Source organism: Brassica oleracea, chromosome C4, assembly GCF_000695525.1.
Source record: "Brassica oleracea var. oleracea cultivar TO1000 chromosome C4, BOL, whole genome shotgun sequence".
Classification (NCBI taxonomy): Eukaryota; Viridiplantae; Streptophyta; class Magnoliopsida; order Brassicales; family Brassicaceae; genus Brassica; species Brassica oleracea.
The window spans coordinates 30214017-30232712 of record NC_027751.1 but is presented as its reverse complement, the minus strand read 5'-3'; the positions used below and the strand labels follow the sequence as shown (position 1 = coordinate 30232712).

Here is an 18696-nt window from a genome sequence, read left to right as displayed (position 1 = left end):
TAAAACTATAAATCATGATTCAAATAGCCTAGAAATATAAATTTAAAACTGATAAAAACTTGAAAAAAACTGAGAGGAAGATGAACGGAAGAATGAAGATTTTGGTAGAGAATAATATGCTCTTCTTTTACAAAAACAGTTTTTTTGGTTTTTGATTTTCTTAAACCTACCTTTTTTAACCAATCAAGTTTCTTGGAAAATAGATTCTCTAAATTTTAGGGAAACCAGATTTTGAAAATAATTACTACTTCTTAACAAAAACCAAAATCCATGTTTCTTTGGTTTCTCTTCTATGTACGTGAGTTTTTTTTTATTTACTTTTTTGTTAAAATATTCATATATTAATGATAACCCCTATAAAATTTAAACTGATTAATTTATCTAAATCATTGTAGTTGAGCAAAAATAATTTATAGCAATTAATTAATTATTCAAAATCATTTAAGTTGAATAAAAATAATTTATCTGACATATAAAATATAATAGGAAAAATGCATTTATTTTTATTAAATTTTGGAGCCTTTTTAAGATACATTATTTAACAATGTTTTAACTAATACTTTACTATAGACTGTAATTGTAGAAAAATTATTAAATTGTTATAAATTTATAAATACTATATATTTATTGCACTATATATAAATTTTATATTTTAAAATTTTACCTATTAATATTTAAATTTAAAAAAAAAATAACTTAAAGATAGTTAAAATTAAAAAATTAAAAACTAAGTACAATAAATATATAAGAAAAAAGTTTTTATTACATGTAAAATAAAGAATTTCAAAAGGAAAATATATTTTAAAAGTTAATATTTAATTAATTGTTATATAGAAATAAATACCATAGAAATATATGCCTAAAAATTATTTTATAAATTTTTTATCAAATGTACGATATTAAATATTTCATTATAATACTTATTACTTGTATAATAGAATTTGAGATCAAATTATTAAATATTTATATGGGATTCACAATATTTTTATTTTGTATTTACACTTTTTGTTTTAAAATAATTTTACTAGTTAAATGTATATGTGTTTTGCTGAAAATATTTTTTTTGTCATCAGATGACAATATTTTATATTTGATTATTTAATAATAAATATTTTACTATGAAAATACTTTTAGTTTATTATTTTTTAAAGCAAAAACCAAAAACCAAAAACAAAAATCTAAAACAACCATTCATGATTTTCAAAAAACTAAAATCTACTGCAAAATCAAAAACTAAAAATCCAAAATCCAAAATTCAAAAACCAAAAACCAAAATCCAAAAACCAAAAACATAAAATCAAAAAACCAAGAAAACAATCATCACCTTAATATTTCTTTTACTACATTAATGCAAAACAAAAATTTAGTTACTTATTTTTTTTTGTTGGTATCAGTTTATTATTGATGTAAATTTTGTATCAATTTAATAAATGGTATTAGACATAAAAGTAATTGTATCATTTTTATAATTTATATAAGGGTATATAATAATATCATTTCTGTCAAAATGATACAAAATAATAAAAAGTATATCATTTCACGGAAACGATGTTAAATTAGCTAATAATAACATAAATTATAATAATTGATTTTTAAATTATATATTTTGTATCATTTATAAATACGTAATTTAAAATAAAATCACTTATTTTTGTGATTCAACTTAAGTGATATATACAATCTACTTATTTTTTTATAGATGGATTTACAGGGTTGGTAAATGGAATAAACCGTTTATTCCGAGCATGTTCATATTTTACCCCATTTACTAGGTTAAAATCTGCACCTTGCGCGGAGTGAAATAAATTTTTCATTCTTTTGTATTGAGAAAAGTTTAATTTTTCCTAACAATTAATGGACAATTACATTAGAGGGATGATGGATTCAAATTTTCTGTCTTTTCAGTTCAGATTAAAGTTGTTGAGAGTTGAGAGGTTTAAGAAAAAAGTCTGGCAACAAGTATCATTTGTGTTGCTTTGTTCTGCTCACGTTTAGTGATCAACATTTTTATTTATATTATTTTCAGAGCATGAAACAGACCGTGGGTGATATGCAACTCAAAGGAGAGTCAGAAACATAAAATATGATGAAACTCAAATGGAGACATGGTAATCAAGATGCAGATGAAGAGGTGATGAGAGCTTCAGCGGCGCTAGAAAATATTTGGTAGGAAAACTCGTAACTTGACACCGACTTAGAGGCAAAGCTTTGAAAGAAAGAAGAAAGAACAATCAAAGAAGGGTAAGTGGGTAACAATTCCTTCCTCTTCTTTGGTAAATGTTTCAGCAGGAAGATTTGCAACAAAGACATATGTTACATGTTTCACCAATCTTATGCATGTTCCTCCAAACATAGGCTTCTCTTAAAATAATTTATCTAACTATAGTCGTTAGCAAATGGCAGATTAATAGCAAATGCGATAATCTGCCTTCCAAGAGCATAAATAGTAACGTTATTAAACTGAACCGACCAACGGTTTCATTTGATTTTAGAATCTATAAAACCAGGAAAACAAAACATACAGAAACCAAACTATAAATCGGATTGTCCATCCCTGATATTTTTTTTGTGCAACCTTAACTTTTCATTAATCTAAAAGTTGAGCGAGTTAACAACATCTTTTGATTAGTATAATAAAACTCAAAAGCAACAGGCGATATATAAACTACCCAGAAACATCATCATCTAAACTATTACTATTAACGGGTAGTTGTCTTAATTGTTAAAACTCTTAAATCACCTAGTAGAATGAGGGTCTAAAGAGTTGTAGGTTTCATTTTTCTTGGAAATGATCTGCTTTCTAAAGAAGATTTTTTTTTTTTTTTGACGTCAACGGTCATTCTATTACTCAATCTTGAAGTGGTCTGGGTAACCAGGTCGGAATAGAACAACCAATAAAATGTAACTCTCTATGGAAAAATCTAGCAGTCTTAGCTAAAAAATCTGTAAACTGATTGCGTGCCGTGGAACATGAATGATGTTAAACTCCGGGAAGCATATCAGCAGCGTCTCTATCCTTTCCAATTCCGTCGCAAAGCTTGGCCAGACATGGGGTTCCTTTATCATTGCTATCAGCTCCTTGCAGTCTGTCCCAAAGCTCTGACAAGTTGAATGTTGAAGCATGTTCTCCATTGCCCACCGCAGAGTTTCTACTTCCGAATGCAAAGCTGATTCGCGTCGATTGAAATTTCGTGTCCCCAACAATTGAATGTTTCCTCCACTGTCCCTCCAGACTCATCCACACCCACTAAACTGAGCTAAGTCTGTCCAAGATCCATCTAATAAGCAAATATTATCCAAGCTTAGGACTTGGGGTTCCTCAGGAGTGATTTCTTGTACCACTGGTTGTACCACTTCGTTCGCATCAAACCAGGCTTGATATTCACTTTCTGCATGTCGAACTAGATCCAAAGAATCTCTGTCCATCCCCCTGAAAAGTTTGTCATTCCTATCCTTCCAAATGTACCATATTATCTATGGATAAGGATCCCTGTCCTTTTTCGGCTCGATAATGTTGTTTCTCCTCCAGAATAGGTAATCCATATTTGTGTAGACGCTTGATACTGGAAATAACCCTGGGCTTGATGGAGTTGATGATAAGGACCAGACTTGTAGAGCTGGCGGACACTCGAATATTGCATGGGTTACAGATTCATCTAACTCTCCACATCTTGGGCAGTAGTAGTTGTCACACTTCATATTACGTCTTGTTAAGTTCCTTGTTACTGTCACATGACCAGTTAACAACTGCCATATAAGATGACATATCTTCCTCGGCGCCCTTAACTTCCAAGCGAAGGCTTGAAGCTTAGTGATACTTGGCTCTAGGACTTCCTTCTCCTCCTCTGTCTTTAACACATTCTGGGCCACCCAATACCCAGATTTAACCGTGTATTGGCCATTCCTTGTGTAATTCCAATAGAATGTATCACGACGATGAGCTGAACTTGTGTCCAAACTCCTTATAAGTGCTATGTCCTCAGGATCGACATAGTTTTCCAAAAGACCAACATCCCACTCTTTCGTTACCGGATTAATGAGGTCACTAACTCTCATATTAGGATGCATTACCGGCGCTATAGGGAGAGCTGGTCTCGCAGGGGTCGTTGGAATCCATGGATCCTCCCACACCTTGACTTCATAGCTTGAATGTACCTAAAGAAGAAGATTTAATTTAACATAGTTTGGGCATCACCTTATATATGGAGATGTTGGGCTTTCAGACCCAAATTAAATTTCATAATCATTAACCAAAATTTTAAAAATATTTATTAGGAAAAGTGTAACACCATCTGATTGAGTTTATGAAACTCTCGAAGAGGAAAATTTTCCTATTTACCCAACTCTCCGGGTCATGCCTATTCCATCATGATCTTCAGTATATATTCCATTATGAACTCAGCAAAATTTTAAAATGTCTACACGAGTATTCACAATCGTGCAAATATATACATTGACTATAACGGTGGTTAGTCAATGGTTTATTCAGGTGACTAGATAGCTGACATGACATTTTTACTAAAAGTACGTCATTTTGTAAATATCACAAAATTAAAATTTTGAGTCCTACAGACTTTGAACCCACGGTTGGCAGATAAAACCCACTTTGAAACCACGTCTTGGCGGATAAGTAGAAACTTTTTTATCCGCCAAGACGTGCGATCGAAGGCTGTAGGACTAAAAAAATTTAATTTTTTAATATTTATAAAAATGACGTTCCTTTAGCGAAAATGTCATGTCGGCTATCTAGTCACCTGAATAAACAGTTGACTAACCACCATTGTAGTCAATGTATATATATACACGTTTCACTACAAGAAAAAAAGGTATTGATAGCACCCCGGGATAGCACGGATTTTCAAACTGCTACGGTAGATTAATTTTTCGATTTGGGAACGTATTCATAGCATTATCTTAATGCTATCATGAAAAATTAGCAAGCTGGAAAAGAAAAACACAGATACCGCCTATACTTAGTAAAATTTTGACAACCGCTAAGAACTTAGAGCATCTCCAATGGTGTTACCCACCATTGGAGTCCTTAGCCATATTTTAATATTTTTTTTTCTTTTCTGAATAGTTAAGGACTTTGATCCTAATTATATGTCCAATGGTGTTACTACTATGAAGTCCTTATAATTTTTTTTTTTTTTTTAAGAAATTAAAAATTATGAAAGTTGCAAAACATTAAAATTGAAAATTCATTTATTGAATGATTAAATGCAAACATACAATAATTATTCATCTTCATCATTACCAAACTTGTTCCAAATATTTTCTACCAAATCATTTTTCAATCGTTCATGTAACTGCCTATCACGAAGATGAGTCCGTATAAGAAGCATATTAGCGAGATTTGGAGGCATCTCGGAAGTATTGGGTGCATCCACATTCGAACTTCTGGTCGAGGTTCCTTCTTCAAATTCAGATGTATCATACTGAGTGTATCCATTGCGTTCATTTTCTACTATCATATTGTGAAGTATGATACATGTTCGCATAACCATCCCTATCTGTTTCTTGTCCCACAAAATAGCCGGGTTTTTCACTATTGCAAATCGAGATTGCAATACTCCAAAAGCCCGCTCCACATCTTTTCGGGTTGATTCTTGAACTTTAGCAAATAACTCTGCTTTAGGCTTCATCTCCCATATTTCACTATCCTTTCTTAAATCTACAAAAGAAAGTTTGTTAAAACCAAAACCATAGTTGTGCGTACGAATAGTTGGACCATTATATCAACCTTATATATCAGAATCATCTAATTCTAGGTTGTCAATCAATCATTGTATCAACCTTATACAATATCAAATATTCGATGGTGGATTGAAGCCTACTAAAGATTTGAATTGGTATTTTGAGAAGCAACACAAAACTCTACTATCATACTGGCAACACAAACCAGTGACCATACCTGCCGTGAGCATACAAATATGAAGGGAAGGGTTGATGAAACGCAGATACTCGAAATTAAAATTTCATCATAACAAGTTTTTAGTACAAGAAGAGCAAATGAGATAGCTCTTCGCCGAGTCTACAACCAGACTTATAAATACAAAGCTAATAAACAGACAAAGTACCCGTGACTAGGTTCACATGGAAAAATAAGAGAAAAAAACAAGCATCCCGTGAATACATAAGGAAGAGACAGCAGCTTTTGTCTTCGTCAGGCACATGGTCTTGTACATCACCTGAAATAGAGAAAATGAGATGATTAAACATAGTGAAACGAACAGCAAATGTGTACTAAAGTTAGAGCTAACAATCATCACATCATTTCAGACATAAGTTTCATTTTCAGAGCTAATTCCATGTCATCTAGTGGCTCAGTCTTTGCAAGTAAACTCTCTAGCACATTCTGTCTAGAGATTTGTTTTTTGAGCGCCAACAGTCCTTCTATCTTTTCCAATTCTTCTTCTTTTCCACCTTTCTTCTTCTTGCTACCAGCCTTAGCTGCCTTAACTCCTATGGGTCTTTCTTCTGGCTCCGCGAATGACCCTTGAGCATCAGAAGCAACTGCTTTGCGCTTCTCCCGACCGCTCTCCTTCTCGAGATAGGTGGAACACCATTTCACATCATGTCGAAGCTCCCTCCACGCATGTTCCAAGTTGAACTTACTGCCGTGGTCATTGTAGAAGATATCCAAAGCAGCCTTCATCACATCGTTGTCATTTTGCCCGCTCCTCTGCTCCCTCAATGCCATCTCGTAGCAGCCCGAAAATTTACACACCAAATCATTGATCCTAGCCCATCTTTGCTTGCATTGCCCAAGTTCTCTTGGGATTGTCCCAACCAGCTGAGGACTGCAGTTGTAGTACTGTACAATCCTCTGCCAGAACTTACCAGCTTTTTGTTCATTCCCGACTATAGGGTCTTTGCTGGTGTTGAGCCAAGCACCAATGAGGATTATATCCTCCTTTGGTGTCCATTTCTTCCTCTCTTTGACAGTAGACTCATCGGAACATTGGCTGTTAAAGCAAAGGGGTTCCGATGAGTCAAGCTCAACACACCCTTGGCTAGCTAAAAGGTTTACAAAGCAAGTGGAGTTTTCCATTTTCGGATTTCACTCTGTGTTTCTCTTGTAGAAACGCAGAAGATTAAATGGGGATCTTTAGTTCAACTCTATTTAATCCTAGTAGGAAACTGTCCTATCATAACAGCTAGAGAGTGAGTTAATGAAGTTTTCGTTTGAAAGCGAGATTTAATGAAGCAGTATGGATATTATTTGCAAACTCCTACTAATTTCACACGAGGCAGAGATGAAGGATAATTTAATCCACTAACCTCACAGGGCTCTCTCGAGTTCAGCCACACGCATAAGCAGCATTCTCACCTCGTCCTGCAGCATTCTCACCTCGTCCTGAACATACATCATACAGTTATTACAGAACTATAGTCCTACCCACATATAAGTAAAGTCCTAAAGACATAACAGATCACTCATCACTCACCTTAACTGCCTGGCACTCTCTCAGAAGCTTCGCCTGCTCGTGATACCGTTCTTTGAGCCTCTCAACTTCTTCATGAATAGCCGTAACCCATGGTTGCCTGAAATGCAGCCCATCATTCTGCAAAAAAAGATAAACATTTGTCAGAATATGAACCATAAAAATAACCAGATTAATTACAGTACATACCTCAAAGTCTTTGCAGATAAAGTATCTTTTTCCCGGGAGGTAGTCGTACGTATCATCTTCATCAACGGTTTCTTTCGTGATTGATCCACAGGGGCAAATTTTGGGAATCCCCTGTTGCGCATTTGCAACAAAATCGATCATGTTGTAGTACTCTTTTTGTGCTTTCTTATCGCGAAGTTCTTCCTCCATTTCAAAACCTGCAAGGAAAATCATGTTATCAGATTCATAATTAGCTATAAGGATAGCTTAACACAAATGGTTTCGACTATCCTGAACCCGTAATCGATTTACAAATCAATCTCGAACCGTAAAATTATTTATAACTCTTCACGGAACGTAAATCAATCCAGAAGTCAATCCCAACTCAATTTCAAACCCTATATCTATTAAAACCATACGATAGAACTCTCAAACAACAAAGAACCGATTCGAGATGCAGAAAATAACAAACCTAGACGAAAACCGTAAATCGAAAAAAATCCCCAATTCGATTTGAAACCTAAAATCGATTTTTACCACACGATAGAACCCTAGAACTGACTAATCAACATGCATCAACACCTAATCCAAAAATATTGAGTTAAGAGCACGCGATTTACCTTCACCGTTTCACGATCTCTGAATCGCCTTTCGCCTTCGGGAGAGTTTTTTTTTCGAGACGGAGAAAGAGAATGAATGTTTTTTCCACATACGAAACACAACCCCTACCACGACCACTCCCGCCTTGCCACGTGATTAAGGATTTGATCCTTAAACCCCTTAGTTTAGGATCAATCCTTCGGTTACGACATTTTAAAATTATTTTTTTAATTGCTTTTACCTAAGTTATCGCGCTTAGGATTCATCACGAACCCGCGTTGCGGGTGCTCTTAATTAGTTCCCTCCTTGCTTTAAGACTTAGACTACATAAGGAGAAAAAAATCAGTCTTCACATATAGAAAAAAAAATATTAGAGTCACAGAGAGAACTCTCTCTCGAAAACAAACCCTAATACCGTCACCGTTACCCTATCTCCCACCGACGAAACTCTCTGTCGACACCTTGAAGCCCGATTTCGTGCTCTGTAACTCAAACTCAGTTGAAAAGAGGAGGATGACCTGAAGTTGTGAACGGATCCAAGCTCAGTTGAATCAGACGAGGAAAAAACCCGACTCTCCACCATCCGCGAACACAGTTCCGGCGGAGTAAGACTGAGGAATAGGACGACGGCGGTGAAGATATAGGTTAGTTTCGTGTTATCTTTCTCCCACTCTATTAATTGGACTGAATATTTTCTAGGGTTTGTGATTTCTGATCTTTGTTTCCTCATATGTATCTGAGCAGATTGTGGTTGAGTATGTTCCAGAGCAGCCCGAGTTTGAAGATGGTTTTAACGTTGAGTTCAAGCAAATCTTTGAGAAGGTTAACTTCAGGGAACCTGTCTGATTATCTCCGTCTAAGAGACAGTTTTAGTATCGTGGTAGGCATTAGCTTATGATTATAAAAAGTGACTCTATTGTGTTAATAAAAAGTTTCTGTCTTGCAGGTTGAAGTTTATAAGTTAAATGAAGAAGTTTTACGGTTGGAGCAGATGGTATCTTAATGGAGGCTTGTCAGAATTTGAATATACTCCTTCTCTTTCTGGTATGACTTGCATATATCTCTGTTTCTGATTGATTTTCTTGTGTGCGGTTGTTTAGTACACCTTAATTAAGCCATTGGGAGATTAGGTTTTGTTTAGGACCTAACTATAGTTTCTCTCAGTTTTTTCTTTCTCTAGGTCAAGATTCTGAACCATCATTCACGCTATACTCTTTTTGCGTTGTCAATTTGAATTGAAGTTGTTATCGTATACGTTTAAATATTGTCTGAATGGAATATTTTGAAAACCACGTTAAGCTTTGTTTCTAGATTAATTTAATGTCCTCGTGTTAGTGGAGTCTAGTTTATTAGAATATACAATATTGATAGGCTTGGATCACTGAAACTTAACCTCACATCCTTTTCTTCAGCTTGCGAGGTTTTGAGATGCATCGCTTTGTGTTAAGAGAAGATCTACACATCAGATCCAGACTCTCTGATTCATCATCTGCAATGGCTCTTGGGTTACTTCAGATCCTGGTTATCAAGAAGAAGTAAGTACACATCTCTTAAACTTATAAACTATGAAGTGAATGTATTATCCATTCTTAATTCAGAAGCTTAGACAGCTGAAACTTTTTGATTGTTTTTTTTAATAGTATTCATGATCGTTCTATCATTTTACCCGTGGTGTACATGATACTGCTCATTGGACACCAAACTCTGGAGACAAGACCCTTCAATACGATGAAGAGAAAATGCAGAAACGGTTGGAATCATGTTCCTCTAGCACAAGCGCAGTGACTGGTGAAATGGCTTTACATTTGGTAAATGGCACAGACTTATGTGATTTGTATTTCAGAATCCCGATCAGGTTTATGTTTTCTTCACTCTTACAATATTGATCATCTATTTTGGTTTATGTTAAAAAAGGATCATACTTTATGAACATAAGCAATTTGTTGGCATGTGTGATTATGTAGTGGTGTTGTGAGAACATAATTGCTAGTAATGTTCCTTTCATCGTTGTTTATTGATTCCTTCTGGTCAATTACAGATGCTTCTTGGTCCCAATGACTGTGTGGAAAATGGTACCCCTTCTAAAGGTCTGTCTCCTCTCTCTCTCATTAAAAGTCTATTAAAGTAATTTAGCTGATCTTAGTCAGGGAAAGGTCTGATCTTTCGATACTGCTTGTGTGTGTGTGACACCTCATTATATTTGCTTGCAGATTTTAGTCGGTGTACTGAATCCAAACCAGCGGAATTGTCTGTGTAAAAACCTTAAGAATTTTTGTATTTCTGAATCCTAATCATCAGGTTTATCTTTCTTCCTCTCATCTATTTTGGTTTTATGTTAAAAAAGGATCATATACTTTATGAACATAAGCAAAATTTGTTTTTGTCCCCACTGCTAAGACAGATCAGTTAACCAGAGTCTGGTTATCCTTTCCTCTCTGCCTTGCATAACGGGAGCCTAATTCCAGCTATCTTGCAGCGTTCTGGTATTATATATATTTTTTTTGTAAAAACATAAATGTTAATGGTACTCCGTTCTTCTTTTTTTTGTTCATATTTTCGTAATCATGTTGTCTCACAGACCTTTATTGGATTCACGGCTCTAGCTATAGAAGATTTGTCTAATTCGATATGAATGTGTTGTTCGTGTGTATTTAGCTCTTTAGTTCTTGCTGATTCCAGTTGCAGGTAGGTATGAAGTGAATGTGGGTGATTCATTATTAATTCAAAAGCTCAGACAGGTGAACCCTTTTGATTGTTTTTTACAGCTTCTTGGATTACAACTTGGGATATTATTAAAGTGCATCCACTACGCTTTCTCTGAGAGATACATGCTAAGGCCAATAAGGAAAATAGGAGCTCAAGGTTTTGATTTAGTTCCCATGTTTTCTTGTCTTTTTTATATTTAGTTCTGATATTGTAACGATGTTTGTGTAAGATTTGATGAAAATGTTTACATGTTTGTGGTGCTGATATAAAAGTACATTTTGGTTTATTAATGAAATATAAATTGAATATTATTTTTTTACAACATAACATGTTTCTATGAACAGGTTCTAACAGCAGATAATCGATAATAGACATAGCACTGATACATTACTATGACAGAACATACGATAACATTCAAAACAAAACCAATCATAAGATTTGACTAATCATAACAAGGTAAAAACAAAGCTATCATATGCTCTCTATATAATAGCGTTTAAAAAATGCTATTATATATGGGGGACCTAAGATAGCTTGGGCAGACATAGCGGTTTCAATAACGCTAAAAAAAGCATATTATAGCTGTTTTCTTACGCTAAGAAATGACATTTTTCTTGTAGTGTTTGTGAAAGTTCGTATTGACATTTTAAAATTTTGTTGAGTTCATGATAGAATAGACACTATACTAAAGTTCATGATGGAATAAGCAAGACCCGGAAAGTTGGGTTTGAAATAGGCTCTTTTTCCCTCATGAAGAAGTCCCATTAATCACTTTGAAAGAAGAAAAAAGCCACACACATAAACTAGCTAGCTATTTCTCAATTTATATATCCTTACTTTATATAATTAGAATTCCGGGAGTTGCTAGAATATCTTCATTAGAAACAGAATTTTTCTCAATGTCCGATTGAGTAGATGAAACTTTTACAGAAGTCCCATCAGGCACGGACACAGAAACTTGCTCGTTGCTTTCTCGGCTTATACAACCACAACTCCAAGAGTTGCTCGAAGTATCAGTCTCTTCATCTTTATCCTTTCCACAGTGGATAGAAGTAAGTCTGTGAGTTGACAGATCAAGAAGTATCAGTATCTTCACCTTTCCGCTTTCCACAAACACACCCCATTGATGTCCCTACAAATCTACAAAAGTTAGACTTCCTAAATTATGTACTTGACCCAGTTTTAGGAACTATTTAACTATTAATGTAGCACTGCCTCTTTGTCTCTTAGATCAATTAGTATTAAGAATGTTAGTACGCGAGAATCCTGAATGAAAATTACAAAACAAAATGTGATGGAAACAAAAATATATGGCGGTAACATGTTTGAAACCCGATATAAAAATAGACGAATACGTAGAGTCGAGCTTTGATCTCTTTCTTTAACTCAATAAATAGCCCGTAGATGAGATGGTTTATGTATGATTTTTGAGTCCCAACGTAAAACCACGTAAGAATGTTTTGCATCACCTAAAACAGAATCTGTGAATTTAACAACCACGTTATACTCTCGAGACTTGCTTTAAAAGACTAGAGGTATTTCTGGAACTTTTGTATGAGGAAACTAATCTTTAAGATTATTATGTATGAGTGAGTGACTGATAATTGAGAGAGAGAATGTCTATTTATATGAGAAATTCATAAAGCTTAATCATAATCAACTTAGACATTTTTCATTAAGTTTATTAAGCTTTAGCCATTTGTCACTAAATTTACTTTGGCTATTCACCAAGTTTACTTTGTTTTGCCAACTTTCACTAAGTTGCTTAGCTTAGTCACTAGATAACTTATTCACCAATTTTACCTAGAGATGGCAATCATGGATCTGGACCGCGGGCCTGGCCCATAAAGAACTGTCGCGGGACGGTATTAGGACGAGATTTTCTAGGCCCGTAAATTTGCGGGCCTCGCGGGACGGATCTTTGCGGGACCGGGCCTTTTGCGGGATGGACCGAAACAGGTCATGCGGGATTACATGGACCCGCATTTTTTTCTTCATTTCTTATTTTACCTGAAGAAAACGAGAAAGAGAGTGAGAAGAAATCGATTCTTGTGACTTTTCCCCCAGAAAACATAAGGAGTTCTGGCGATAATGATTCGAGCTCCGGTGATGATGATTCGAGGTCCGGCGATGACGACTCCAGCTCCAGCGATGATGATTCGAGCTCTGGTGGTGTTTTGATTTGGTTTTCTCTTTTTATCACATACAACTATGAATTTCTTTATTACAATGTGATATTTCTTGTTTAAGTTGATTGGTTTTGTTTTCAGTACTGTGAAGTGCTGTTTTTCTTAAATTAAATTTGGTTACAATGATGTTGTTTAGGAAAAAAGTTAGTTGTATATCACGTCACTTGTATATTTTGGCAAAGTGATTCATGAATTTTTTTGCAATCCTAATAATTAAAAAGAGAGATGGTTTGATGAAGACATACAACACTTGAGCCAAATTATTGCAAAGACAACAACTCAATCATATTCAAACTTAACAAAAGCTTATGCTGATAACAAAAGAAGACTTTTAACTCAAAAACGCAAGCACAAACGGAGCTTTGTGGCATTGATTTTGATAAGGCTGTAGTGAATCTTAATGAATTCTCTTCAACTCTCTTACACAACTCTTCTACTTGAACATTCATGAAAGAAGCTGTAGCACAGACGGTTTGATAAGGAGGTGTCCCACGGGACGGCCCGCGAAGGCCTATATATTCTGCGGTACAGGTTTGGGCCGGCATTTTGAAGTCCGCAGCCCGCGCGGGACAGGCCCGCTGTGACCCGCTCGACAACTAACCCGCCGCGGTACGGGACGGAACAGGATGGGTAAACCTGTTTGACATCTCTAATTTTACCTAGCTTAAACCATTTATTACAAAATAAATTTTGCTTAGTCATTAACTTAGTAAAAGGTTTTTTCATTGTCCAAAGACAACATTTTACTCAGTCAATGAGCTTGCAAAATGTGGTGACATTTCTCCGTAATAAAAAAAAACAATATTTACTTCACATTATATTAGATTTTTATTCAGTCCATTAATTCCTATTTACACATACTTAATTTTGCCCAACCCAATAGACTTATAAAAATTATTCCAACAATCTATTACAAAAATAGAAATAATTTAAACATTATGCAAGACTCGAAAGAATATACAGACTCGACTGATTCTACTGATTAGACTTAACTAAGACTATTCATAATACATATATCTAAATTATGAAAATTTGAATACACTCATATATATGAAGGATTCTACATTTTTCATATATCAACGACTAAATGTATTTCATGTTTAGCATAGTACTAGTATTATCCCGTGCTTCGCACGGACATGTAGAATTTTCTTTCTAAACAATAAAAAATGAAAATTATTAGAAATGAAAATTATTAGAAATGAAAATTAAGAAAATCACAAAAAAATAAAACGTTAAGATTACTTTTTAGATAATTAATTGGTATTTTGTAGTATTTTCTTTATTCTCATGTATATTAATTTTGTTTTTCTTATTTATCTTTTTTGTTTTTTCATTTCCAATGGTGTAGTTTTTGTTTTTGAGAAAATCTGCAAAAAATTTAGCAACATTATATAAGAAAAATAAAAGAGTATGTTAATCAGAAAGTAAAAAGAAACAATGGTTGTGATTGGGGATTTTAGACTTTGGAGACTTTGAAAGCTTTACAATAAACTAAATTTTCTAAAGCCAATAAATTTACCAATCAGGTTTTTGCTTACCTAAAATTACTCAAAACTCTTAAAATTACTCAAAGTTCAACTTCTCTTTCTTTTTCATGTTCCTTTATTATTACTAAAAACTTTTAAAGTCACAGCCGCAAAAGCAACACCCAATCATTTTCTAAAGCCATTATTTTAAAAGTCTAAAAATATCTATAAGATTTATAGAACATATTTAAAATAGAAAAAACCAACCTGAGATTTGGTTTGATCTAGAAAGTAAACATGAATTCTCGTTTCTCCCACATTTTTTCCTTCCTAGTTATCACTATACTTTCTTCTTTTCTGTTGCTTGTAGTGCTTCTCAAATTTATCAGAGACCTTATAAATCTGAGATTCTTGTTTTTCTTCCTCGAATAAGACCACCACATCCAATAAATATCTCCTAGAAAATCAAGAATTAATTTAGTTGATTTTTAAAATGATATTAATCACATGTCTTACGTTAAAACTTAAAAGGACAGTTACTAAAAGTAGGTTAGAGGAGATAAATATTCATGGGAAAAAGTATTGAAGAGTTTGAGAGTATTTAGTCTAACTATAATCTGTATTTTGATCTTCATCTCCCGGCTTCGAAAAATGTGTTTTTTTTTTTCTTAATCATTGAAAAGAATTTCTCTTAAAGATTATGAAGAAATCAATACGTTTGGTTAGAAAGTGAAATTTCATCACTCATTCACAGGAAGAGTCAATGGAGTCATTATAAAAATTTAGGGTAGTATATTGATGCAGGTAGAAATTATTTTTAAGAATAGGATCGTGAGTCTAACCTCCCCTACAGGAAGAAGATTAACAGTTTTGAAAATCATGCGATCATGAAGTAGTGGGAGAAATATAAGGAATTTTTATTTTATATAGAAAATATATAAAATTCAATTACTAGACAGAATTTTATTTCTTTTTATGCATTAATTTTTTTTTTTCAATTGCGTTTTTCTTTTATTTTTTAAAGAATTTCAGTTACACTGTTAAAACTACAACAACAAAGAACAAAAGAATTTTTTATTTACACCATTAAACTACAACAACAAACAGAAAAAAAAAACCTATAATATATTTTTATTTTAACAAGAAATAGGATAATGGTGACCGTAGATGCACATGTTTTTCAACAATTCAAATACAGATATATGTAAAGAAGTTTTTCCTGAATATTACTTTTATTTCTTCTTCTTTTTTAACTTTTTTTTCTTTTTTTCCCTTCAAAAGAGATACCATTTAAAAGTTCTTACATCAGAGGTGGAAAATTGAACAAACGAAAGACATAATCTCATTTGGAACCAAAGTGAAGCTAAGGATGAATCTTTTAGAGAGTAAATAAGTAATTTGCTGATAAAAGAATTGAATATACTTTATTACCTTGGTTACTGATGAATTTTAATTTTTCCATTCTGCATTGAAAACGTTAGCCTGATTCAACTGACATCTCATATACAAAACAAAATCAATTATAAATTTGCATAGGTTTTTGCTGTTACAGTTACATATCAAAAAGAAACAAACAAACGAACGAAATGAAAAAAAGAGAGTAAGAGAGAGATGATGAAGAAAGAACTAATTGGTAGACAGAAAATTATATAGAAAGAAAAATAACAGTTTGAAACTTTTGAATGTGGGATGGATTTTTTGAGGAAATTTAGGAATTTTATTTGGAGTTGTAGAAAAAGATCGAATGACATGTTTTCAATTATTATTATTTTTATTTATTTTTCTAAAAAATGGCACATGTCAAATTTTGATTGCTCAAGTGCCTTGTGATTTAATATATAAGGGATAGTTGTACTTGTATCATATATGTTTTGGTAAACTATATTTTTATGTTCAAAAAAGCCTGAAAATAATAATAAAGATGGTAAGATGATGGTTTAATTGTTATCCTATTATATGAAGAAACATATATGTAATTTTGAAAAATTAATAGGTAAATGTGACCATATTATAATAAGTAGTTGGACCATTTAAAAATTATATAGGTAGATAAAAATAGGATTTTAAATTATTAGAGTAGATTAGATAATATCAAATGGATTTTCATGTATAAATTTGATAAATGTTAAATTACGGAGGTGTTATTGGTTTATATATTTTGATTGATTTAGAAATCCATATAGTATTTATAAATCCAAGTAAAATATGCAAATCCGAAGGTTTTTCCTCGGATTTGAGTCTTTGTATTTTTAACTAAAAAATCCAAACAAATCCATTCAAATCCATTATAAAATCAAATATATTAGTAAATCCGTACGATTGAATAACACTTGATTTGATACAGAATTTATGAATCATTAAACCAATAACACATGATTTTAATACAGATTTGAAAATCATAGAACCAATAACACTAGATTTAGTTCGGATTTTCAAATCCATTAAAATACAACAACCAATAACCCCTACTACAAGTGACTGTCGTTAGAAAATCATGTTTGCTTTCTTTTTTACCAATTACACTTAGATACTATTGTATTATCCGAATTACACTCAGATAATATTGTGTAATAATGTCTACACACTTTGTAATAGTTTATGTTTCTAGAACTAATTAAAGTAAGTTAGGTGATTCATATCCTAATAGGATTGAAACTGGTATATATTATATATTGTATTACAAGTTTGATAATCGTCATAGGCGTTGTAATACTCTTAGCAGTCTTTTTGATTTTTTTTTTGGAAAAAGGAAATTCACATAAATAGTTTTTATAAGTTATATCAAGTTACCATTCATTGGCATTGGTTCATCACTATTTGTCGATTTGACTAATTAAAAACATCAATTTGATTGGAAACTTGAATTAAAATGGCATTGGTTGATTACAATTTTTAAGAAATAAAAAGCTTAGTAGGATTCTAATTTATTTGAAACGGAAACCTTCTTAATAAATGGTTTCAACATATCAGTCTATTAAACATATTAAACATGCTTTTTTGTTCCAAAAGCAGAGGTTCATAAGCTTTACTTGTGTTATCAAATATTCATATGGTATACTTTGTGAAGTTTGTCATTGCTAAGAATGCAAAATAAGTAGGCAGAATCATAAGCTTCATGAAAAGTAATGAATTTGAAATATTTTCGAGAGTGAAGCAAACTTTGGGAAAAAAACTGTATACAAACATATTGACTCGTTTATTTTTAATCTTGTTCAAATCCATACCATGTGTCTTCAGAAACTGGATCGACTGAAATTGGATAAGTTGATCTCCCATGTGCCACCAATATCTCCTTTGGCGTTAAACAGAGTTAATCATAGTGAAACCACGGTAAATTCAAATCAATGTGATAAAACAACTTAATGGGAAAAAGAGGACAAAACAATTGATATATGGTATCATAATTTTATCTCGTATAAACATCTTATTAATGTACAGATGTTTTATTGTTTTGATTAGTTTCTTTTAAATGCTAGTGGATAATTAATGTCACATTGATGATTAAAAAACATATTATACCAAGTGGTCTAACATGGACTTTGTTTCTTACCGCTGTGAAATGTGAAGTTTGGTTTAACCCTTGTAAAATCTAAAAGTATTCTAATCAAAATTTACATAAATTTCTTGTAACTTGTATCTCCACACACATTTTTTTAAAAACAATATAACAACAAACAAAAAAATCATCAACTTTAGACTCAAATTATAAAAATCATTATACAAAATGTTATCAGGGTGAACCTTAGACACAAAGTTTCAAACTCAGCTTCTCAAAACCATATAAAAACTAAAACACATAATCACGAAACTAGATGTTCGAAAGAAAGGCTTATATCTAATAGGTGATCACCCGCGCCCTGCGCGGAGTGAGGAAACTTAAAGAAATTATAAGTTTGAATATATAGATATTAGAAATGTAAAAGTCATAGACACAAATATTACATGTTATTTATGTTAAGGGATTCAACGAAATTGTGGATATGTAAATAAAGTAAGCTTCAAAGTTTTTTAAAACTTGTGTTATTTGTTTTGTGTGATTGAAGTATAGTTCGTGAAAATGAATCTATAAGAGTAAACAAAAACTTATATAAAATTAATTATGAAATAAAGATAAAA

At 32.8% G+C, this 18696-nt stretch overlaps 1 protein-coding gene and 1 long non-coding RNA gene across 12 annotated transcripts; one reads left to right on the top strand and one right to left on the bottom strand.

Moving 5' to 3' along the window:
* Positions 1 to 6079: 6079 nt before the first annotated feature.
* LOC106341015 (glutathione S-transferase T3-like) lies at positions 6080 to 8321 on the bottom strand. Of its 5 annotated transcripts, none has more exons than XM_013779832.1 (4): positions 7638 to 8314; positions 7452 to 7568; positions 7285 to 7360; positions 6080 to 6191 (listed from the first exon to the last, which is right to left on the bottom strand). In XM_013779832.1, exons 1-3 carry the CDS (start codon positions 7848 to 7850, stop codon positions 7286 to 7288), a joined length of 405 nt encoding a protein of 134 aa, XP_013635286.1. In that variant the 5' UTR covers positions 7851 to 8314; the 3' UTR covers positions 6080 to 6191; position 7285. The 5 variants fall into 4 exon arrangements, with proteins under 5 accessions (XP_013635286.1, XP_013635287.1, XP_013635284.1 ...); XM_013779833.1 differs by having other exon boundaries at positions 6088 to 7360; positions 7638 to 7834; positions 8237 to 8321; XM_013779829.1 differs by having other exon boundaries at positions 6088 to 7360.
* A 263-nt stretch (positions 8322 to 8584) lies between these two features.
* On the top strand, positions 8585 to 11206 carry LOC106340050. 7 transcript variants are annotated; one of them, XR_001269294.1, is made up of 9 exons: positions 8585 to 8860; positions 8961 to 9096; positions 9163 to 9260; positions 9629 to 9751; positions 9857 to 10071; positions 10255 to 10303; positions 10427 to 10514; positions 10618 to 10699; positions 10795 to 11206. It is a non-coding gene; the product is annotated as an uncharacterized LOC106340050 (long non-coding RNA). The 7 variants fall into 7 exon arrangements; XR_001269296.1 differs by having other exon boundaries at positions 10614 to 10699; XR_001269295.1 differs by having other exon boundaries at positions 10427 to 10699; positions 10795 to 10901; positions 10982 to 11206.
* Positions 11207 to 18696: the final 7490 nt, after the last annotated feature.

Excerpts from the sequence above, each read along its gene's own strand:
- LOC106341015 (XM_013779830.1), bottom strand. The coding sequence starts at position 7,054 with ATGGAAAACTCCACTTGCTTTGTAAACCTTTTAGCTAGCCAAGGGTGT.